At 46.1% G+C, this 17,709-nt stretch overlaps 1 protein-coding gene across 1 annotated transcript; it reads right to left on the bottom strand.

Moving 5' to 3' along the window:
• Nucleotides 1-6,674: 6,674 nt before the first annotated feature.
• LOC543254 (dehydrin HIRD11) lies at nt 6,675-7,599 on the bottom strand. Its single transcript, XM_044517135.1, has 2 exons — nt 6,998-7,599; nt 6,675-6,869 (listed from the first exon to the last, which is right to left on the bottom strand). Exon 1 carries the CDS (start codon nt 7,351-7,353, stop codon nt 7,033-7,035), a length of 321 nt encoding a protein of 106 aa, XP_044373070.1. The 5' UTR covers nt 7,354-7,599; the 3' UTR covers nt 6,675-6,869; nt 6,998-7,032.
• Nucleotides 7,600-17,709: the final 10,110 nt, after the last annotated feature.

The raw sequence follows: 17,709 nt of genomic DNA, 5'->3' as shown, positions 1-17,709 counted from the left end.
TTTTGCTTAGGGCTAGCGTCTCTTCATCGTCTCTGATCAATTAATCCTGCGATCGCCGCCACTATGCTTATCGCCAGGAGAACATGTACCGTCAATTCATTGAGTCAATTCATTGAGCTAGCCAGGTTCACTCTGCTTCCATCATTATGTGGATCCTAGCACCATGTCGATGCTGGCGTGATGTTCTATCAACGGCACCGTAGTTACTCATCATCACTCAAATCTCAAGGTACACTGGTATAAAAAAAATGTGGCCACCAACAATTAATTATTTTAAATGGATTGAGTTTATTAGCCTAACTAATTACTACATTCGCACATATAAACGAATGGATTATCAAATTAGTTGATGAGCTTGATGGTCATTGAGGCAAATATGATCTAATCAAAATATATGTTTCCATATTTTTTCTAAATCTAAGTCGTCTGAAGTTTTCTAATATATCTATCTTGAGATTCTCATGAGGGTTAGGGAACCAAGATTTGTATAGCATTTTCACATCGTCGCATATTCGCCAAATCAAGATTAGATCATACGACTAGCACAACAACTTGAGGAAAAATTGAGCCAGGTGCAATGAAACTCATTTTGTATTGCCAAAGATATTTTTTTTTTGTTTTTTTAGAAAAGGAGGATGACCCCCGGCCTCTGCATCTGGGAGATGCATGCGGCCACTTTATTGATTATACTCGAGGACCGTACAAAGTGTTACAACAATGTGTCTGAAACCACCATCTTGGCAACATATGTCGCTACTCCTATCCAAAATGATGAGGGGGTGCTAGCTGGGCCACTACCCAAACCACTCACCTAAGCCTAACATCAAAAGCCGGAAGCCGAAACTCATTCGGAAGCCCCAGCCGAGCCACATACCGGGTCTGGGGCACAATCCGGTCAGACGCACTCGTGTGTCGTCGCCGCCATCTTCCACAGGTCCGTCTTCATATCATATTGAGGCTTCAACCTTGTCTGGCCACTCTGCCATCGACGTCCCCATGACGCCAGACAGCTTCCTCCTCCTGCACGAGTCCATCTCCGCGCATCAGACGCCGAGTCTCCACAGCACCATGCCGCCGAGATCCGCCACCATCAATGTGAAAGATGAAGCACCGCTCCACCAAAGTCGCCGTCCTCTAGTCCCTCGAGCCCGTGTGCACCTCCAAGAATGACGCCCCCAGGGGGGAAAACGACACCAGAGAGCCGCCGTCATCCGATCTACTGATCTAGGGTTTCCCCCGGAGGTAGCAGAGAGTGGCCTTGAACATCTCCACGACGATGCCTTCAGGAAGGGAACGATGCAGACAGCGTCGCCATCGCCGGCCTTGGCAATAGCCAACAGCAGGTTTTCACCCAGATCTGATCGAAGACCTCCATCTCTCGTACACGGGTCGCCGTCCGAGAAAGCCGCCGACGAGCAGACGCCGGATCTAAGTCCCGCCGCCGCCGCGCGCAGACCGGCCGACCACGTGGTTGCAGCCACCGCTGCAATCCACCTCGATGCAGAGCCCACGAGGACCTGCGCCGCCACCCCGCGACGTCCGCTACTGCCAGGGACCAAATCCGCGCGGATCTAGCCGGAGGCGTGCCGGCCCACCACCGCCCGATCTGACCCGCCGCAGCCGCCGCGCCGCGGCCGCCCACCAGGTATATTGTTGCCGCAATAGTATCACTGCATGCTATGCTTAAGCTTTATATATTGTGATTGTTCTATCTTATGTGTGGTGTTTTTTTGCTCATTCTCTCTCTATTATTAGCCTCATACCCTCCCCCACCCTCCAAAAAATGAGGCCCCTTGGATAGACATGTTATGTATTGCCCTGAACGAAGTGTGATCAAGTTTGCTCCCCCCCCCCTCTTAATTGAGATGGGCTAAAATTAAAGTGGATGTTGGTTGCCTTTATTCCGGTTCCATTGCTTTGGTGGCTCGGGGTTCTAGATATATCATTATCACTTCTGACTTGGGAGTTCTTGCCTAGCCATGGGTCGGTTCAGGAGGATGAAATTCAAGCGTGTGTCATGAGTCTTCTTATTGGTTTGGATATCCATATACATTTGACGCTTGAGACAAACTGCTTATATGTTGTAAGATTTGTTGTGTCCACTCAATTTGACAAATATGAATCATTGACTTGAAGAAGGAGGCGATGGAGATTTTGGTTCGGTTATAGGATGTGAAGATATGTAAAAAACATGGGTGCCAATTCTGAACATGGTGTGACAAGTGAAATGTATTTTTTCCACCCCTCCCCAATGCCCAAATCCAAATTATTTCCCTGCATAACCATGAACAATAATGTCGCGTCCTTTTTTGGTTGGATCAATGACAATAAACAACAACACTTCAGATGTTGATGGCCCTCTCTACAGTGGTGAATGTTATTCGAGATGAATAAACATACTAGAAATACACCATCCTAAAGAGAGCACTAACGGTTGTGTAATGCACGAGTTACGCGGATGGGAATCAAGCAGCATGCAAGTGAGATGGGGAAGTGGAGTGGAGGTGATCACCTGAAACGAAGCCATTCGATCTTCTATGACTATCGATCGTGTATTTTGCCACTATGGGAAATGTCGATGCTAACTTTTGAAATTATACGCTATAGTTAAAAACTCTGTTTCACATACATGATTTTGATTAGATGAAAATTAGCCCCGATTACCACGTGGCACGCATAGTAAGCACTAAATAACCCCAAAATTGTTTTTCAGCAAGAGAGAGCCTAACCCTCCATCAATCGACGATTCAGATTTAGTTGTATATCATATTCCATCTAGTGTGGTACTAAGTCTGAGAGGTTCTTCAAAAAGAGCCATCATCTCATATTTCCTCTCTTCCCATGACTACGTACATGTTTTAGAAAAACCGAGGTCGTCAAATCACGTGACATCTCTGGTCCCAACCGTGGCTATCTTTCATTTCTCTTGAGTCGTTGCCTTTTGAAAACTCACATGGGTTGTGCAGCTATGACAGATATGAAACCAGAATTCCACCCACCACGTTCCATTCTACACTAGATATCTTCACAAAAGCAGCCTCTCCTCTCATGTCTATATAATATCCTCTCCCCCTCCTCGACCTGTCACTACTGGACTAGCTAGGTTTGAATCGAATGGGTTACTCTCCCATTTTCTATCATCTTCTCATCTAATGCTCAATGCATTAATTACACTATCTAGAAACGAGAGGCCTCAGGAATTAACCCTTTTCTTATGCGTAAGACAGCTTAAGACTATACGCTGGAAGATGTTCAGTTAGAAGAGGATGGCATGCCGCCGAAGACGGATCAACTATCATGAATATTTAGTTTCGGAGAACTGTCAAGATACCTGGCACCTCTTGGCAGCATCAATTAGCACCATATTAGCCCGCAATGACATGGGGCTCAATTTAATTAGTATAGCTAATCTAGCATGGGTGCTGAATCGTCTTTTTGATGATAACATGGGTGATGATCCCAAATGTGATGCAATATGTGTTCAGTAAATAGAGAGGAAGACCGTGTGGTGGTTGGCTCTTGTACGGAATAACTTTGATTTTTGCATTCCTAAAATTAATACCGGGCCCAAATCTGAAAGCGGAAAACAGAGGAAAGTTGCAAACAAAAACTCTGGGAAAAAGAAAACAGAGCACCACACAGGTTCTGAAACTGAAAGGAGGAGAAACAGAACACCAATAACCATTCCTAAACAATCCCCAGCTGTTAATCACGCTCGGGCGGAGAGATCCAAAGATGAACAGAGACACCACATACACAAAAAGCTTGGACAATATGGTGGTACCAAATTACCAATGGAGATACATCAATACGAACATGATTCCTTAACGTTATTATTACAAGCACCTTGCAGTGCAGTGCAGCCGGTTATTCCATCACAAGATCCATGAGACATGTCACGCATTGCATACATATGCTGCCACATGCTCCAAATTCACACAAGCCTTCATCTCACCTGCAGTGCAAAAACAAATTAAAAAGAAGAGTTTAGATCGAACAAGCGAAGAACCCATGCACAGAGGAGAAGGAGAAAAGAAAAAGTTGACACGCGCATGGTGACGGTGACCACCACTCGTACGTGCACACTGCTGGAGCGCGGTCAGAGCTCGCTCAGTCGTTTTTTTCTCCTGCCGGCGCTCGAGGGGAAGGAAGAAGTGCACAGGCCGACGTGTGGATCCCATGTGCAGGCTACCGTACAGGACAAACACCGCAAGATTTCGGTGGCACATCACCACTTACAGCGGACCCCATTTGAAGGGAAAAAACGAAAGAGGTTTTCTGAATTAGGGTCCTCAATTGTGATGGTTTTTTGCAATTTACTCCGTGTGGAGCTTCTCCTCGATCTTATGGATGATGCTGGCCATGGCGTTGTTGTTTCTGGTAGGAGTACTAGCGGCATCCGAGCGAGTGTGGTAAGACTGAGGGTCCTAAAATCTTGCTAGCTGGATCATCTTTTCCATCTCTACCTATGGCTATGTGCATCTTTCAAAAAATGGAAGGTATCAAACAATATGTAATTTCTCGTGCCATTCGGTAGGTATTTGTCATTGAATCGACATGTAGCCTTCTCAGTGCTCTCATGTCTTGGGCAACTTTCTTAGGAGTGAGATCATAAATTCACCCCCAACATTAAATTCTGCACCACATATTTCTCTTTGTAAAAACAGGCTCCCCTCATGTATATATAGTATCATCCCCTTCTCCTGGATCTACTTCAAGTACATGACAAGCTAGCTTTGAATGAGCTGATCTCTCTTCCACTACGATCCCCTCATCTGAAGCTCAATTACTTTACAGTAATTAGAAATGAGAAGCCTCGGGAACTAACTCCATACTTATGTGTGCCGAAATGTAGCAGTTTTCTTTGAGTTGTGCTGCACCTGAGAACTACAATGTGCTGCAATATACAACCCATCCCCAAGTGCCAATTTACATTTGCGTCATCGGCGAGAAGCCGAGGCATCTAGTTGGCGAGAGCGACCTACTCTGCCGATAGCAGCCTACAACAAGCGTGGCGCCACTTTTGTTGCTCCTCCCCCCCCCCCCCCCCCCCCCCCCCCCCTCATGCAAAAATCCTAATTCTGCCCCTGCCTAACCATGAACAATAATGTCGCGTCCTTTTTCGGTTGTATAAGTGACAGTAAACGATGGCACTTCAGATGTTGGTGGCCCTCTCTACAATGATGAAGTGTTATTCGAGATGAACCAATACACTAGAAATACATGATCCTAAAGAAAGAACTAGAGGTTGTGTAATGCATGAGTTGCAAAGGCATTAACGTGGCGGCGAGGACATGGATGGGAACGAGGCGGCATGCGAGTGAGATGGGGAAGTGGAGTGGAGATGATCTCCTACGGTGAAGCCACTCGATCTTCTATGACTATCGATCATGTATATTCCCACTACAGGAAATGTCGACGCTAACTTTTGAAATTATACACTATAGTTAAATACTTTGTTTCACCTACATGCTTTTGATTAGACGGTAATTAGCCCCGATCACCATGTGGCAAGCATAGTAAGCGCTGAATTATCCCAAGATCCTTTTTCAGCAAAAACAGAGCCTAACCCTCCATCAATAGAGGATTCAGATTTAGTTGTGTATCCTATTCCATCTAGTGTGGTACTAAGTCTAGAGGTTCTTTAAAAATAGCCCTCATCTCATATTTCCTATCTCTTCCCGTGACTACGTACATCTTTTAGAAAACCGAGGTCATCAAATCACGTGACATCTCTGGTCCCAACCGTTGCTATCTTTCATTTCTCTTGAGTTGTTGCCTTTTGAAAACTCACATGGGTTATGCAGCTATGATACTACCTCCATTCCAAAATATAAGACGTTTTGGTAGGCTAAACGTCTTATATTTTGGAATAGAGATAGTAGGTGTGAGATCAGAATTCCACCCACCACGTTCAATTCTACACCGGTCATCTTCCCGTGTGTGTGTGTGTATATAATATCCTCTCCCTCTCCTCGATCTACCTCAAATGGACTAGCTAGCTCCGAATCAAATGGGATACTCTCTCATTTTCTATCGTCTTCTCATCTGATGCTCAATGCATTGCACTATCTAGAATTGAGAGGCCTCGGGAATTAACCATTTTCTTATGCGTAAAACAGTTCAAGACTATATGATGGAAGAAGTTCAGTTAGGAGAGGATGACGTGCTGCGCGAGAGAGATCCAGTATCATGAATATTTAGTTTCGGAGAGCAGCAGCGATACCTGGCACCTTCAGCTAGCACCTTATTAGCCCGCAATGACACGGGGCTAAATTTAATTAGTATAGCTTATCTAGCATGGGTGCTGAATCATCTTTTTGATGATAACATGGGTGATGATCCCAAATGCGATGCGATATAGTATTATATAAGTAAATATACTACTCCAACTTCGATTTTTGCATTCCTGGAATTAATACCGGGCACAAATCCGAGAATGAAAAACAGAGGAAAGCTGCAAACAAGCAAAACTCTGAAAGAAAAACCGAGCACCACACAACTTCTGAAACTGAAAAGGACGAGGAAAACAGAACACCAATAATCATTCAACATGTTTCTAACCGCATCCAGTTTGTCAAAAACAAAAACAAAACTGCTTCCAGAGATGGAACAGAGACGCCACATGCACAAAAAGCTTAGAAAACATGGGTATACCAAATTACCAACGGAGATGCATCAATACCAACATGATTCATTAACGTTATTATTACAAGCACCGTGCAGTGCAGTGCAGCCGGCTAATTATTATACATCACAAGATCCATGAGACATGTCACGCATTACATACATATGCTACCACACGCTCCAAACCCTGCAACATATATGTATGCCACACTTCTCCCAAGCGTTCATCGATCTCGCCTACACTGCAAGAACAGATCCAAATAAAAATATTAGCAACTGATTACCTTCTTAATTAATTAGATCAGATCCAACAAGAACATGAGAGCGCAAACACAACGGAACACATGGAGGCGGCGACCACCATTCGTACCTGCACGCTGCTGCCGGAGCGCGGCCGGAGCTGGCTCAGTCGCTGTCGCTGTCGCTGCTGCTGCTGCCGTGGCCGTCGTCGTCCTTGTGGCCCTCGCCGTGCTTCTTGTCCTTCTTCTTCTTCTTGTCCTTCTTCTCCTTGTGGTCGCCGTCCTTCTTGCCGTCGCCGTGGCCGTCGCCGCTGATCTTGTCCTTGATCTTCTCCATCATGCCCTCCTTGTGCTCGCCGTCCTTCTTGTGCTCCCCGTCCTTCTTCTTGTGCTCCTCCGCCTTCTTGTGCTCCTCGTCCTTCTTGTGCTCGTCGCTGCCGCCACCCATGTGGAGCTTCTCCTCGATCTTGTGCATGATGCCGGCCATGGCGCTGCTGTTTCTGGCTACTTCTCTCCGAGGAAAATGGTAGAATGCTAATGGGATGCGATGATGGTGTTGTGGTGGTGATCTTGTTTGGCTCCCCTTCGCCGGTATTTATAGGCCGGCGAGGGGACGCGGCCCCGTGGCCTGAGGTGGAGGGTGTCTGAAGAAACGGGAGGACCACCGGATAAGGAGGAGGAAGAGATCAGATCACGCTGCCTAATAATCAAACAAGGAAAGCGTTGGCGATCGACAGCGATTACTGGGGGGAAGCAAGCTTTGTGCACCCGAGTGGCGTACCAACCGTTGTGCTCGCCTATACTATGAGAGCAACTCGCAAACCCATCTCGCGAACCCGCAAAAGTCCGGCGAGTATATGTGCTCGGCCTAATTTTCTGACCAGGACAGTGCCCGTATACTCGTCCGGCCCGTAAAAAAAAATTACCGCAGCCCGCAAACCCCCCCCCCCCCCCCCCAAGCAGTATATCTACGGGTTTGCGAGGCAGATATGGGTCGGAACCCTATCCCCCCGCCGCCGCATTTCTCCGCAATTTCCCACTCCCTCCCTCGCATTTCTCGCTGCCGGTGAGCCCGCTTCCGCCTCCAGACGCCATGTGGGGCTGTATGTGGAGCTCCGGCCGCAGATCCGGCGGGTTCGGCGACCCCGAGCTCAAGCGGTGTGTCCGCGCGAACGGTGAGAGGAAGCGTGCGGCCAAGAGGTGGACCAACCAAGGCCTCGAGCCGCTGGCATCGCTCCTCCGTCGCGAGACGGAGGAGTACGACCGTCCTCCGGTCGCCCTCCTCGGCCGCGGGCTCTTCCTCCGTCGCGAGGGGCCGTTCCGGCGCGGTGCTTCTCCCCGTCAAGCAGGAGCCGGGGAGAATCGAGCTCGTCGCCGTCAAGCAGGAGCCGGAGGAGATCGAGCGTCGAGGCGTCGTCGGGCACGAAGATTATGTGGCCGATGTCGACGCGGTCGCGGCCGCCATTGCCGAACGGAGCTTGCGCGAGAAGGCGGAGCGCCAGCGCCACGATGAGAAGCTCGAAGACCTCATCCTCAAGCAGGTGGTCGCGGCCAACCTTGCCGCGAAGGAGAAGGACGACGAGTGGCGGCGCATCCGCGAGGAGCGGAGGCAGAAGTTCATCGACCTCGTCAGCTCCGACGAGGAGGACTGAGCTCCTCCACCGCGTCGTCCTTGGCCGCGAGCTCGTCCATTTTGGTACATCGACCTCGGCCTCGCCGCCGCGAGATCCCCCACCCCCCTAGTAGTAGTGGTGCAATGTAGTATGTATGATCATGTAGTATGTGATGAACTAGTGTGGTTGCAATTTCTCCCGCGAAAGTTTTTTTTTCAAATTATACAATTTCATATACGGGGTCTACTCTGCCGCGCACGATTTAGACCCGCAAAAAAGTTCGACGTCGAACTATACACGCCATATGCCGGTCGCTTTTTACGGGGTCTGCTAGAGATACTCTTAGTGCACCTCCAAAGCGGGTCATGAAATCGACCACAGATGTCCAGACTCTCTTGGTCACCCGACGACGGTCAGCTAAATTGTTCGGATCGATCTAGACATCTGAATCTCACAAACCGGCATCAAACTGGGTGAGAATTGGGGAATCTTGACGGACTCCGACAACATGGACCCACACAAAACCCTCACTTCAGTCGCGTCCGCTCCGGCTTCACCGCATTCACTCCGTCTGACCAGCCTCCCGCCGACCCATATTCATTGCTTCACCGCTTTCACTCCGGCTTTAAAGACGGTCGGGCTTCTCCTCCGCAAGGTGCGCCCCGCACAATCCTTCTCCTCTCGCACACATCCACCGACCACCACACACCACCCCTCATTTGGCCGCCGCGATGGGCAAGATGTTCCGCACCAACCAGGGGCAGCTCTGGATCCAATTGGCGCCATCACGCATGGTCTCTGGTGGCCTCGTCGTCCACGGCTTCACTCCCTGTCATCATGCTGTTTCACCTGCGGTCAGACCAGGTGTCACTCTAGGAGAAGGAGGAGCGGATGTCGGATGAGGAGCAAGTGGAGGAGGAGGCCGCCCTCATCACTGAGGAGGAGCATCATAGTTATGTGCTAGAGGTCATGCAGGAGGATCTTGCCCTCGATGAATACCCGGAATGGAATCCCAAAACACACTCCATTGTGTGAGACATCACACACGGCTACGTGCAGACCCCATATGAAAAGGAGAGACCTCACCCATGTAGCTCATGTCGTCCACCACAAGCTCCACATCAGACGACGACGGCGCGGACGGCGACGGAGGTGCTGGTGGCCTCGGAGGCCACCCCTATGAGGTCATCGTCCGTCTAGTTAGGATTAGTTTAAACTTAGGTTGAACTTGTTTAAATTTTGTCCATTTGATTTCAATATATCAGACTTTATTTAATTTTGTTTGTTTCGCTTAATTTCTCTTTCGGGCCAAGTTCAGCTTGCCACGCCTTTGCCCGGCTCAAGGCGGTGATGGCGCCAGCTCTGGCGGCTAATCGTTTTAATTCCTCAACCCTTTGTGGCAACACAGACAGCTTCTCCAACACTTCCTTGATGAGGGAAGGTGGTGGCTTCTTGTGCAAGGCGGCAGAAATAGCCCGTTGAGCGCCAGTGTACAGCTGCTCCACAAGGGTATATACAGCCTTCAGCCGTATGCGCATATCATCACCCAGCTTGGAGCTTCTGGATCCTGCATTACCAAAGATATTTATAAACCGGTTCAATGGTTGATCAATATTGATGACGAAAGATTGAAGAACAAGGTTGCTTACCAAAGATGGCCGCTGTCATGTTGTTGATTTGATACTTTAAAGCGGACAACTCATCAGTTACCGGCTTAAGGGCAGCTTCGGCATCTTCTGCTCTTTTTAATAGAGTTGTTTCTCGGTCTCCCAGCCGGTTCTTTCAGCGCTAAAATTCTTTTTCAGCTTCTCAATATTTTGTAAGGCAGTCTTCAGCTCTGATTTGGCCTTTGAAGTCTCGGATTGCTGGTTTTCAATGTTTTGCCTTAGATCATTGACTTGGGATTCCTTCATGTTTAATTCAGCCCGCAACATGAGCAAGATAGGAAGTATTATGATCCTATTTAAAGTCCCAAGCACAATACAAGTATTTTACTTGGCACTTGGGGGCTAATGCACATTGCTCTTTTTGAAGACAAATTTTTAATGATCCGGCTTAGCCATGCTGATTAAACCGGATCATGGGAGCTAGATATTTGGATTTTGATTATAATTATGGTGATAAGTCCCGGCTTAGCCATGCTGATTAAGCCGACCCTTGAGGGCTACAGGTGCAAAATTGAGCATTACTACTTGAAGTTCCGACTTAACTTTTCAGTTTAAGCCGGCCCTTGGGAGCTACATATGTAAAATTAAGAACTACATTTTGAAGTCCCGGCTTTAGCTATGCGGCTTAAGCCGGCCCTTGGGGGCTACTTATGTGGATTCTGCAGTTCTAAAATGCTATGACATGGATATCCAGATCAACAAGGGTATTTAAAGTCTACAGCATATTCAAGTTTATCATATCCAGTAGACTTGGCGGCTAACGGGTTTATATATTTATATGAGACAAGTTTTTGCTTACCTCAAAGCGATCCTTCATGAGGTTAACCAAGCCGGCCTCAAAGTCACGGCTGGTGTGGAGGCGGTTAAGATAACCCGCGTGAAGCTCCTGGGCGTTGAATTGGGCATAGCCCTCCAGATCCAGTTTCCACTTTCCTTTGTCAGCAGCGGAGAATTCCTCTTTGGCATTGTGCTTGCACAAGACGGTGGGGTTACCTGGTGCTGTGTAAGTCGTCCCAGTAAGTATGACGTCTACGGTTTCTTGAGCCGGCTGAGCGGGGCTGGGCGGCTTTGCGTTCTCCGGGTCAACATTCAGGGTCTCCATGGTGACATGTTGTTCTTCTAGTGGGCGATCATCCATGCCTGCTTCCGAAGCTTGATGCAAAGACTCAGACATTGTCTTCTTTTCCGGGTCAGCAACCTTGGGATCTTCGGCCGGTTTATTAACCTTCAGCTTCTTGCTGGGTTTGGCCATAGCACTGGAAGTAAAACACATGATGAGATTAATATGACAATTGATTAAGTGTTGAAGCAAGTAAAGCTAACTGGTCTTACCCGGGAATAGTCTTGAAAAGAGGGACCTGAGTCCCAGTTGAGTCGCCTGAGGAAGAATGAGAGGTTCCCTGATAGTTTGAATCAGAAGGGTTAAGAGGTTATCGAATAAGACCCGCCTTTGGAAAAGCTAAGTCGGAAATTTGTGAAACCTCTGCTCAGCGCTTGCGAGGAGCCGGCGTGTTGGGTAAGCCAGAGGAAAGAATCCCACCATCGTTGTTCCCGGTTGTGTGGTTAACTTCTTTTTGCTGCTTCTTCAAAATAAAGTTGGGATCCAAGTAAGCTAAAGGGTGAGAAAACCTTACTTTCCGGCTCGCTTGATGAACTTTCTGTCTTGGCAGAGGTTCTGAGTCGGAGGAAAGGATAGTTACCTCTTCACCATCTGTGTGGCTGCCTTCCGCATCATCCTGATAGTAATCATTGTCAATAAGATGTACAAAAAATGAGCCAAGGGAGTCAAGTTCTACTTCCGACTCATCATCATCCAAGTTAAATGATTCAGAAGGGTTGGTCTTCTTCTTGGCAGGCTTTTTCTGAGCCTTATTCTTCGTCCGGGTCTTCTTGGACGACTTATCTTGCAACTTCCTATTCTAGAAAGGAGAGTCGGCCTGCGAAAGATAAAGTGACTGTAAGAAGGCAGTTTCAAATGAATAACTGAATGAACCCTAGATTGTTTCAGATACTTACAGCTGGAGGTTGATTAAGGGTGCAGAAAGGATTTAAACCGGCCTTGTTGCAATCTTCTAAGCTCTCATTCAGCAGAGTCTTGGTCATATAATTGACATCTTCATCAGTCATTTCTATCTGACAGTGGTGCTGAGGGTCTTTGACATTACCAGTATATTCATACATTAAGCTAGAGCGGCGGCTTAAGGGCAAAATTCTCCAGGCGACCCAACATCAAACTAGGTCGATTCCAGTCAAACCATTAGCCATTAAGGCTCTCTGATCTTTGTAAAGATGGGCATGTATTTGGCCCATTCTCCTGTGCTAATCCGTTCTGTAAGAGGGTGCCTGTTGCTAAGCCGGTTTTCATGATAACCCGGCAGAGGATTTTCACCTTCTGAAGAAGTGTCTTGGCAGTAAAACCAAGTTTGGTTCCAGTCCTTAGGACGACTGGGAAATCTGGCGGCTGGGAAGGTGGTTTCTTTCCGCCTCTGAATCGAAATTCCACCTAATTCTAGGCTGGGCCCATCTGTGCAGAATAGTTCTACAGTGGGCTCCTATTGAAGGTACACCTCGTAGAACACTTGAAAGTTGCAGATGTTTGAAATAGAATTGGGCCCAATATCTTGCGGATGGAGCTTGAAAAAGTGCAGCACATCGCGGAAGAATTTTGAGCCGGGAGGGGTAAAACCCCGGAGCACATGATCTGTAAAGACAATTACTTCACCTTCCTTGGGCTCAGGAGGGGTTTCTGTGCCTGGGTCCCTCCAATGGATGACATCTTTTTTTGGCTAATACGCTTGTTTGAATGAATTCATTCAATGTTTCCTCGGTGACCCGGGAAACTACCCAGTTGCAGGAGGTGACGGTCTTGGCTTTAGACATTTTGACTACAAAGGAAAACATTGCCGGTTTAAAATTATGCTAGTAAGCCGGCCGGTGATTAAAAAGTAAGTGTTGCAAAGATTGACATGATTAAGCCTGGAGACAGTGTCGGGTCATATCGATTGTGAACATATATTGGCAGCTTAAAAGGGGACTAATGGTACATGGCGGGTTATGGTTTATCAGTTAACCCGCCCGAACAGTTGCTATTTTTCAGATCTATGAGTGAGGATTTGCTAAGTGATGACAAACAGATTCCACAGATTGGTGCTATAATTTTGAATCTACAACAATTCAGAAAATAAAATAAATTCTAAACCTAAGGTGGCGGCAGCAGCAGAGCTCGTGTGCTCAGATGAGATCTATTACGGAGGAGATAGCTTCTGCTATTGCAATTGAATTCTAAAACGATTGCCGCACAACTTGGACGCCAAGTTCAGATCTGGCTACGCAATCTAAGAGAGGAAGCGGAGGAACAGCAAAGAACTTCGATGAACGCAGAAACCCTAAACGCAGATCTGATATAAGTTAAGACAAGTACTTGGAGATGCTGATGAACAGCAGAGAGGTGCCGCTGTGCTCTGGTCCGTTCAGGTTAATGCAGCGGCCGGAGTTGAGGTAGTTGACGAAGGACGACGGAGGCGGAGCTCGGGCGCACGCGGGCATTGCGAGGAAGAAGACGAAGACGAGGAGGCAAGGGGGAAAATGAAAAGGACCCCTGTCCCTATTTATAGGGAGATGGATAAAAGGCATGCGCGGGAATCGAGGAGGCCAAAAATGATTATATGGCTGCACTGACGCCTTGAATTTTGGGATGTCCATTAAAATCAGAGATATGCTGAGATGTTCTAGGCCTCGTGCAAAGTTAATGTGAGATGACGTCATGGCGGGTTAACACAATTCTGTGAGCTGACGTCATGGCGGGTTATAGCAAGATTATAAAGGTTGCTGATGGAAGATTTTGCTAAGTTAAGCACTAAAGATTGATGTGAACAAGTTCAAATCAACCTGGGGCCTAATGTTGGGGATATAACTACTAGGAATGACCCGCCCAGGAGGGGCCGGGTAATGCCACTGGTGGCTTAAGATGAGAAGGCCCAAGAGGATGATGAAGATGGCGGTCCATAGGGCAAGCTTACTGAAGGCCCAAGACCCGGGGGCGACTTGAGGCCCATGGGTATGAACCACCATATGTTTAAACTTGTATGTTAAGGCAAACTTAGTTGGTCACCGAGCCAGACACGTTGTGTATGAGCCAGCCGGGACTCTGTAAGCCGCCAGGCACAACCTGTGTATATAAAGGGGTGACCCGGCGGCGGGTTAACTCAAGAAACAATAAGTCGAGAACTAGGTCAAGCGTATTCGCTCCCTGGTAATCGAAACCCAAGCAATACAACCTAAAGCAGGAGTAGGCTTTTACCTCGTTGAGAGGGGCCGAACCTAGGTAAACTCTTTGTGTCCTTTGTCCCGTTTAACCCCTTCAAGCTAACCTAGTTGCGATGGCTCCACACCTAAGTCATTTTGCTAGGGCATCTGCCGTGTTAAGTCCACGACACGGATCATAACACATAGTAGGTGAATATGACTTGCAAGATCGGATCTAGAACATAGATATAATGGTGAAAACATAAACGGTTCAGATCTGAATTCATGGTACCCGGGCCCAAAGTGTCAAGCATTAAGCATAGCTAAGTCATAAAAACATCAATCTCAGAACATCATGGATACTGGGGATCAAGACCTAACAAAACTAACTCGATTACATGATGAATGTTATCCAACTCCTCACCGACCAGCGAGCGTACGAAGGAATTACTCACTCCCGGTGGAGAGCATCATGAAATTGGAGATGAAGGAGGGTTGGTGATGACGAAGACCGAAGATTCTCCTCTCCGTAGCCCCAAACGGACTCCAGATCTGGCCTCCCGATGAAGAACAGGAGGTGACGGCGGCTCCGTATCGTGAAACGAGATAATTCTTCCTCCCTGATTTTTCTCTCCAAAATAGGTATTTAAGGAGTCGGAGTCAGGGTCAGCGGGGCCACCAGGTGGGCACAACCCACCTGGGCATGCGAGGAGGGGGGCGCGCCCTAGTGGTTTGTGCTCACTCAGGGGGCCCCCATCCGGTGGTTCTTGGCTCCAGTATTTTTCTTTTATTCTGAAATAATTCTCCAAAAAGTTTCGTTCCATTCCGAGAACTTTTGTTTCTGCGCAAAAAGAACACCATGGTAGTTCTGCTGAAAACAGTGTCAGTCCGGGTTACTTTCATTCAAATCATGCAAATTATAGTCCAAAACAAGAGGAAAAGCGTTAGGAAAAGTAGATACGACGGAGAAGTATCATTATCCCCTATGTTGTTTGATTTGGCTACTGATGCCTTAGCTTTATTAATGAACAATGCTAGAGAGATGGGGTTGATTAGAGGGGTGTTGTCTAAAAACTTTGTAAATGGTGTGAATCTGCTACAATATGCTGATGACACTATTTTCTAATACAAGATGATTATGATAGTGAAAAAAATCTAAAATATATTGTATGCCTTATTGGACAAATGATTGGTCTAAAAATTAATATCCATAAATTAATAAAAGTGAGGTCTTCCTGTTTGGTGATGCTAAGGCCGAAGGATCCAATTTGCTGAGATCTTTACTTTTCCGATTTGTTCTCTTCCTCTGAAATATTTAGGTGTGCCTGTAAATGAGAGGATAATTAGAAATAAACATTACAAACCTTCTGAGAATGAAATGGAAAAGAAATGAAGTACCTGGCAGGGAGACGACTACCCATTAGTAATAGAGTCATCTGATCCATTACTCCCTTTCTGGTATCCCAAATTTTTCATGATGTCCTTCTATGGACTACTAATGGGGGTTAGTAAGAGAATCTGATTTTTGTAGAGTTGTATTACTCTTGCAAGAAGAGGATAAGAAGTACCACTTTGTTAAATGGTCTAACTACAGATCTAGGGGCTGTCATGAATCAAGCCTTGCTCTATAAATGCTAGTGGGAATTTTACAATTCCAATGGTCTTTGGAAAGAGATTCTGATAAATAAATACCAAAAGAGCGATTGCCTAACCGGGATTAAACCTAGACAAGGGGACTCCCAATTACAGAAAAGTTTGCTAAAGTTCAACAACCAAAATTTTCTCACAGCTGATAATGGCAAACATGTAGGTTCTAGGAAGACTGGTGGCTAGGAGATAAAGCTCTCGAGCAAAATTTCCACAGGCTCTATAATATTTGTTTTGATAAGAATTTGTTTGTTGTTGTATTAGAAAGAGGTCTTGATCAAATGCACTTCACGAGGACCCTGCTTGGGGTATCACAAGAGTTGTGGAATCATGTCAAGGATGTTTGTGCTGACATTGTTCTTACTAATGACGAAGATGTCCTTATGTGGACTTTGACTAAAAATGGTGTTTACTCTATTAGATCTTATTATAGACATATAAATTGGACAGGGCATTAATATCCCTCATAAATTTATGTGGAAAACTAAGATACCACTCAGGGTTGAAATCTACATGTAGTTGGTTCTTAGAAATAGCATCTTAACTAAAGATAATTTGATTAGAAGGGGATGGAATGGTAGCAGAGCTTGTCCTTTCTGTGGCTCTAATGAATCTATTGGTCATTTTTTTTATCAAGTGCTCTATGGCAAAAATGCTTTGAATATTATCAAGTGTGCTTTTAACTTGTTTGATATTTCTGATAATACTAATGATCTACTCAATGTTTGGATTAAAAAAATTGTACTATTGATGAACAGCTGATGTTCATTGGCTTTTCGGTGGTATTTTCGACTATATGGAAGCTGGGTAATAGTGTTATATCTGATAATGCCAAAATTACTGACCCTTATATCTTTGTCAACTTTATTGCAAGATGGATTAATGATTGGACTATCTTATAGACAAAAATAGGAAGATATAAGAATACTGAAGTGGGTGGCAGGACTACTTGAGCAAATAGCAAATGAAGTGTTCAGAGCAGCTCAAGGATGGTGATTGGGTGTTGTTCGAATACAATGAAGACTGACTATGAAGATCAACGGAACAAAGCTACTTCCTGAACTTATTGGGTGCTTTGAATCTAGCATGTACATGTATATTATTATGTGTTAGCTGTCTGAGAACTTGTAGATTGGATGTATAGTTTCTATCTATAATGGGATCCTTATAAGCGACGTTGAAAACATTGCTTCTGCTTTTCCAAGGTTCCTATTGGGTATGTTCTGTAGGCTCTTGTAGCCTTGTTTATAGCATAGCTAGTTTGGTGCTTTAGATTCCTCCTGGATATGATACGTGTGTCGGTTTGGTACTTCTAGTTGTAAGAATTGATGGTTTCAATTGAATGAAATCAGAGGTAAACCCCCTCTTTAATAAAAAATTAGCAATGAGGTAGTTATCCTATTGTTCAAGTTACAATTATCGCCATGGTACTGATGTAGATGAACGATAGTACATGTTGCAGTTACCACATTGTATAGTTACTTGGTTCATCACGTTTAGTTACTCCATGCTACCATTACACCAACGTAGCTACCCATTTGTTTAGTTAACAATTATCACCATGGCACATAATTATCCAATTGTTCTACTAATAGTTATTATCATAACCATGTCGCGGTCACCCAACTGTCAGGTTAATAGTTATCATCATAGCATATGTCCGGAATATTG

This window comes from Triticum aestivum, chromosome 4D (assembly GCF_018294505.1).
Source record: "Triticum aestivum cultivar Chinese Spring chromosome 4D, IWGSC CS RefSeq v2.1, whole genome shotgun sequence".
Lineage (NCBI taxonomy): Eukaryota > Viridiplantae > Streptophyta > Magnoliopsida > Poales > Poaceae > Triticum > Triticum aestivum.
This window is presented reverse-complemented; position numbering and strand designations above follow the sequence as displayed.

Bases quoted from the DNA above. Each gene is read 5' to 3' on its own strand.
- LOC543254 (XM_044517135.1), bottom strand. From the start codon at position 7,353: ATGGCCGGCATCATGCACAAGATCGAGGAGAAGCTCCACATGGGTGGC.